The sequence below is a fragment of the Porites lutea genome, chromosome 10, assembly GCF_958299795.1.
Source record: "Porites lutea chromosome 10, jaPorLute2.1, whole genome shotgun sequence".
Lineage (NCBI taxonomy): Eukaryota > Metazoa > Cnidaria > Anthozoa > Scleractinia > Poritidae > Porites > Porites lutea.
Window position 1 is genome coordinate 1964434 of NC_133210.1, and position 6976 is coordinate 1971409.

A 6976-nucleotide genomic window follows, 5' to 3' on the forward strand; every position below is an offset into this window, starting at 1 on the left:
AGTACTTTTTCTAGGTTCTTAAAATTAATTTTCCTGACTTTAACGAGGAACCAACTTCCAGTAACAATCATTTGCCCATGATAAGTGATGTTTCCATGACAACCACGTTGTCAACACAACTTGTTTCTCAATATCTGTTTCAGAAGACCCCAGATAACAATGACCTCAACCAGGTTGGCGTCCAGCGGTTTTAGTGAAAACAAGGGTTTGGGTGGGATGATCAGTCTCGCGGGCTCTCATAAAAACATGGCCTCGGTCATTGTTATTTACGGATTTTCGTCTGTTATATTATCTTTCTCTCTATATATTATCTAAAAGAAACATATTTCTAAACTAACTGTGGCATTTATCGGTTGATGTTTTGAATGAGCAAAAAGGACTGTGTGGACATTAGTGCTCAGACACAGTTGGCTCATTATAATTCAAGATGGTGGATTAAGTTTGATTTGAATTTATTTGTCTAAGGCATTTGTTCGGCCCCACTAACAGAAGTGCTACAAATACTGCCTAGGGTAAATAACGGAATTATAATTATGATTATAATTATTATTATAATTATTATTATTATTATTATTATTATTATTATTATTTAAATCATAATAATCGAAAAAATTTTATTGACAACAATGCTAACTATTAAAATCCTATTTACAATTAATTCGCTTGAAAAAAAGAAAAAACTATTCATTCAAAACACGGGCGGCCCAGACGTAGTATGTGTCACTGAATGAATATATCCACATGGACAAATTAATGCGATGAGTCGTCGAAACTCCCATGGACTAAAATAGTCTAAAAGTCAAAATACAACAAAACAAAGCTAAGATACCTTCAACTGAACGTATCCTTGTCTTTCCTGGCCGGTTAAAGTGGCATTTTGTTGAGTTTTGAAATTGTAGGTACTATCCACTAAAGAAGAATTAAATGCTGGCTACAAAACAAACAGACCATCTCCACGCGCCTTCACACGAAGCGCTATAAATTCGAGAATAATCGACGAATCCGCTCCAAATAACCATCGGCTAATCTGCAGGTAACGTGTGCTCCTGCTTCTGGCTCGCTTGCTCCACAAAACCCATCGCAACTGCACAATAATTGCTCGCTCATCAACAACCACTGTTGACCTTTACGCTTCGATATGACTGCAAACGACCAGGTTTAATACGCGACGTGAATATTCAAGCTTAGCGACCGCCTTCGCGCAACAATGCAGCACTTACTATGGGAGGGATGGTACTATTGCTTCTAGGTCAATCGACTGACCGAAGGTTCGTTGCGTTAGTTTTGACCAGAAAACAAAAGGCGATCGCGGGACCGTCTGTAAGTTTTCAACAGGGCAGCCCTGGTTTTCAAGTTCGAATTCTTCTAACGTTCGCTGTCTCAGCTGCTGTCACATTGTTCGTCTAGCCGCCTGCATAGGTTCTTGACTCTACCAGACTTATTTGCTTAGATTAACAACGTCTTACTCCATAATATGTTGTCCAAACTGGTGAAGGAGGACGAGAATTTTCCGCCCAGGAAAAAGGCAAAATCTGGCCCCCGCTATGCAGCTGAATAGAAGATACAGCTGAAGATATCGTAAAGTAAAATTTATGTGCGGGATATCTTTTTTTATTATAATTATTATTCTCAAAACTCAGGGGCACCCAACGATGATTTCCCCCGAAATGCACTGAAAACACATTTAAGGCTGTCCAGAGTACTTTTGATCTAAAAATGCATTCTAAACAGCGCTTACATAAATTTAGTCAGGAGGGCTAAAAGCGAAGCTAATGATTTATAGTTTGCTCATACTAAATATAAAATATATCGTGTAATTCTAAGCGGAGAAGGCAACGAGACAGGGCCACCCAACGACTGTTTCCTCAAATACTTTCAATTGAAAACACTTCTGTAGCTATTCATAAAGTACTTTTAGCTCTATAGAAATGCATTCTAAGTGGCGCTATAAAATTTGCATCTCAGTGTTCGGCCATTCTAGAGGAACTTGAGTCTTTTCGAAATTACGAGGAATTCAGAATTATTTTCCCGAAAATTTTAGATGCAATTTAACGTATTACGAAGGAGATAATTTTTCAGATACCTTCTTTCATCACATCACCAGAACTGTGAAAAACAACAATAGGTCTAATTGCAGCACACTCTCTTGTACATTTCCTTGCCGTTGATTTGCATGACTGCAACGTGAAACGTCCAGAAAACTTCCTGGTTTCCACTTTTTATGGAGAAAATGTGGTACATGTTCTTGTTCACTTTTTCCACTGCCGCTCATTTTTTTTAGCTCCGCTATAAGATTCGTATCTGTTCGGTGCTCCTTGGGCAAATTGGATCTTTTTAAAAATTACAAGGGCTTCAATATTATTTTCCCGTTTGATTGACCTGGAAGCAATAGTACCATCCCTCCCATAGCAAGTGCTGCATTGTTGCGCGAAGGCGGTCGCTAAGCTTGAATATTCACGCCGCGTATTAAACCTGGTCGTTTGCAGTCATATCGAAGCGTAAAGGTCAGCAGTGGTTGTTGATGAGCGAGCAATTATTGTGCAGTTGCGATGGGTTTTGTGGAGCAAGCGAGCCAGAAGCAGGAGCACACGTTACCTGCAGATTAGCCGATGGTTATTTGGAGCGGATTCGTCGATTATTCTCGAATTTATAGCGCTTCGTGTGAAGGCGCGTGGAGATGGTCTGTTTGTTTTGTAGCCAGCATTTAATTCTTCTTTAGTGGATAGTACCTACAATTTCAAAACTCAACAAAATGCCACTTAAACCGGCCAGGAAAGACAAGGATACGTTCAGTTGAAGGTATCTTAGCTTTGTTTTGTTATATTTTGACTTTTAGACTATTTTAGTCCATGGGAGTTTCGACGACTCATCGCATTAATTTGTCCATGTGGATATTAATATATTCATTCAGTGACACATACTACGTCTGGGCCGCCTGTGTTCAAAACACTATTTACAATTCCTGTCGATTTAAAAAGCACTTAATTTAGCTTAGAAAGAGTTAATTTAACTAAGAAAAATTTATTCGAATTAAAAACATTTCATTTCAATAAAAAAAACTGTCAGCCTCTAAAATTCAAAAGTTTCTTTCAAGTTTATTGTAATTAGTGTTATTATTATCAGTAATAATAATAATGACGTCATATAGCTTTATATGTTGAAGGAGACGTTGTACTGACCTGACTGATAGCTGCTTCAAACAGGTTACTTGGAAAACAATTCCTAAAAGATATAACCAGGAAATCATGACAGTCAACCCCTTGAAATCGGACAAACCTGGTGTCCACTAGCCGATTATTGGGGTATCTCACAATGATCTCAATCTGTTCGGTATGTCCGGTAGTGTTATCGTGTCACACGATAACTAGCGAAAGAAGCAGTAAGCGAAAATAAAAACGAGTGGCGTAAGGGTGTAGTCCAGTTAAGGACCAATTGCAAGTAGATGACCAAACTGTCCCTAAACTCGCTATGTCAGTTCAACAGGGTAAAGAACCGCTTTGACAACAACAACAAAAACAACTTTATTTGATGAAAGCAATGAAATACATTAAACGTACACACTACCTTCATTTAGCTAAAGCTCTTCGAGGCAGGCATTATGGGTACTCTACATACGTGAACTGATACATTTTAAGACATTTTACAGGGAAAACAGTAGAGATTTACAACATCAAGGAAAAGGAGGTTAAAAAGAATATTAATACGAACGAATAAATGTGTAAATAAGTAGATAAATATAGGTTACTATGCATTGGATTAAGATAATACTTTTTTAATTTCATTAATAAGTGTGTTTATATCAGCATAACTATCCTGTCTTTGATGATTAAGTAGTGATAGATTGTGTATTTGTTTCTTAAAGCCATGCTTTTGGAGTTTTCTCAAACTCCCAGGGATACGGTAACTCATCACGTTGCTGTTAATTATCTCTGCTTTAGACTTTAGTAAGCTTATGTACTGCTCTACTGTCTGGTCGAGAACGTCATCCTCAAACATCAAGAGACTTCAAGCTACGCAGAACTTTGCATTTGCACACAAGGAAATTTTAGCACATCACGCCAATCCTACACTCACTTAAATGGTTACCTCACTCTCTCAATTTGACCAAGTTCTCACGTGGTCCTTCATGAAAGGAATGTTTATTAATACTCTTGTGACTAAGACTTTGCTCGTCTCCAGTCGTTAATATGGATACATTTGAACCTAGTAAGAAATAATATTCAAGATTGTGGAGCACTATTCCTGAAACCGTTGGAAAAAGAACTCCTTCGGTATATTTTAAGCAAACAGTTTATGCATAAATATATGAATGTTAATGAATTTAGTTTTTCATATGTAAAAAAGTCTCACAAAGTCGATTTAAATTTTTAATTCCAATCGGCATAGTTATTTGTATAGCCATTTATCACCCCGAAAAGAGAATCCAAGACAGTCTTGGATTTTGGATTCCACCTCGTGGATTCCCGATTCCAGGAACTGGATTCCAATCTTTCTCAGTGGAACTTGGATTCTGGATTCTAATCTTTATTGGGATTCTGGATTCCAAAGTTCAGTATTCCGGATTCAACCTGAAAAATTTTCTTGGATTCCGGATTCCTCAAGCAAATATTTACCAGATTCCGCAATTCGGATTTCCGACATGGGGCAATATTTGGTGCAGTTGAGGATCGAAGACTGTGAGACTAACGTAAACTGAGTACAAACTGACCTTTTTTTGTAACAGATGTTAATAAATTTAATTCATTTATGTCTACGTGGAGTTTTAAAAACCGGGTTGCCTGAAATCTTAAGTCAAGTCCAGCACATTGCAGGCAATCTTTCAAAGCTTAATTTGCTAAAAGCCGCGATGCTTTTAGTGTAAAAATAAAAATCTCTCTTCAGGACTACCCACCCCCAGCTCTTAATCTTGGGCTCCAAATAACCTGCTGAAGATTGACAGAAATCAGTGAAAATTTCAGAAAAAATGCATCAGGGGAGCAATGTTTCTATCAAATGGAAACTCGTGTATTCAAGAATTTTTTTTGAGGTGAGATTTTACTTTTCCAGTAAGAAGGGGCATTAAATTACCAATCAGTACGAGAGGCTGACATGTTTTAGTAGCCCGGCTTTCAAAAAACCAGGTATATGTATTTATAATTTTTTTGGAAGAGAGCAGAATTATTCCTTCAGTATATTGAAATGTTCATTCAGTATATTTTTAGACTGTTTTAAGCAAACATAACGCTCGCATGAATATATGAAAGTTAATGAATCTAGATTTTCGTGTGTAAAAAGTCTCACAAAGTCGATTTTAATTTTTATATCCAATCGGTACAGTCATTTGTATAGCCATTTAGTGCAGTTAAAGGATCGAAGGCTGAGAGTTTATCACTGAGTGCAAACTGGCCTGTGTAACTGATGTTAATTAATTTTATTCATTTATGTATTTAATATAAAATTTTTGGAAGAGAGCAGAATTGTTCCTAGAGACCCTGTCCTCTCTCTTGCAAAGATTATACGTGTAACGTGTGAATATCATCCATGATATTCTAGCATGGTTTTCCTTGACTTTAAAAATTCGAAACGGCAACGAGACCTACTTAAGCGGACCCCATATCAAATGCCTGCCCAGTATTAAGAAGTCACACGCTTCAGTGGTTGCGAAACTTTTCATTCAGTTTATCTTTGGCTTTTTCGCCTCAAGCCTGCATTTTATTTCTTGCATTGACAGGCAACACCTGAAACTTTCACCTGAGCCTGAGCTTCACATGGCACCGGGACATTTAAAATCACAACTCGTTTTGGATATAGCTCATTAGCTTTCGATGTCAGATTATTATTTTCTGCTAAATCTGCTGTTTCTTTGGTTGATCGATAAATTAAAGCTGAGGAATGTTTCTGCCACCTTGGACTTCTCAACGCCTTATCCAGTTTTGCAAAGGCTGTTGTTTCTGTTTTGCTCTTATTAGAAACGGGACCTATACTTGTCTAATTTTTTTTAACGTTTTGGGCTTCTTCAGTGCACAACAAATTTATATCTATTAATATCTATCTTTTACATATCTTATACAGATAAGCTTAAATCAGGTCGTTGTATGCAGCAGCTGATTAATATTTTATTTAACTTACCTTATCATGTCCAACAGCGAGTCCAGATTTCTATGTTTCAAATTCCTCTCACCATTTTCTTGAGTGCCGTGGTGACCCCTTAAACCAGGACGAATTGCCATCACTAATGTTAAACCCAACAAGGCGGCTAACAACATAGTTGATATGTAATAAATCATTGTACGTCGACCAATTCTTCCCGCAACGTCTGGATTCAAAGTCGATACGGCAGTTATCAGACTGGCAACAACCAAAGGTATGATGATCATCTTCAGCATGTTCATAAACAGCTCTCCTGGAAAGTTTATAAGCATCAGAACAGTAGCCTTTTCCTCAGGGTCAGTGATGCGATTCACTGGATCATTGATTATTGCGCCGATTGCAAAACCCACGACAGCTCCAAAAACCAACAAAACAAGCAAAAGATTTCGCTTGACCATGCGGGAAAGTCTTGCACAACGTCCTTGACGATTCCAAACGCCGAAGACTGGCCTGCGAGAAATTTCAAAACCCATGTTTTATACCCCTTTTGAATTATTTCTCTATGGCCAAGCTTTGCTGTCTCTCATCGAAAAACTAAAAAATCAATTACCATGTATGAAAATTTATTACAGACTTTATTTTATTCATTCTCTTATTAGTCTCGCTCGCGTAAGCGGGTTTTTCGGCCCGGGGGTAGTCCCTTATATAGGCTGTATAGGTATGTCAACGCTAAAGATATGGTTTTTTAGCCGTTTTGGTCTGAAATGGCGTATCAATCTCAACCATTTTGGTCTGAAATAGGATATGGTTTGTGCACTCTAGTCTTGAATTGGGTATGTTTTTTTAGAAGAATTAGGTACTTCTTCATCATTCAGGGGCACCCAACAACTGTTTTCTGTAAGGTACC

At 37.7% G+C, this 6976-nt stretch overlaps 1 protein-coding gene across 1 annotated transcript in view; it reads right to left on the reverse strand.

Annotated features, from left to right (window-relative positions):
* LOC140950204 (excitatory amino acid transporter 3-like) overlaps window positions 1-6648 on the reverse strand; it is a 21927-nt gene extending 15279 nt beyond the window's left edge. Inside the window, exons 1-2 of the mRNA XM_073399403.1 lie at window positions 6109-6648; window positions 3180-3222 (exon numbers count right to left, since the gene is read on the reverse strand). Of these exons, the coding sequence (XP_073255504.1) occupies window positions 3180-3222; window positions 6109-6602 (537 nt within the window). The 5' untranslated portion in view covers window positions 6603-6648. The remainder of the gene's footprint in view (window positions 1-3179; window positions 3223-6108) is intronic.
* Between the last annotated feature and the right edge of the window lie 328 nt (window positions 6649-6976).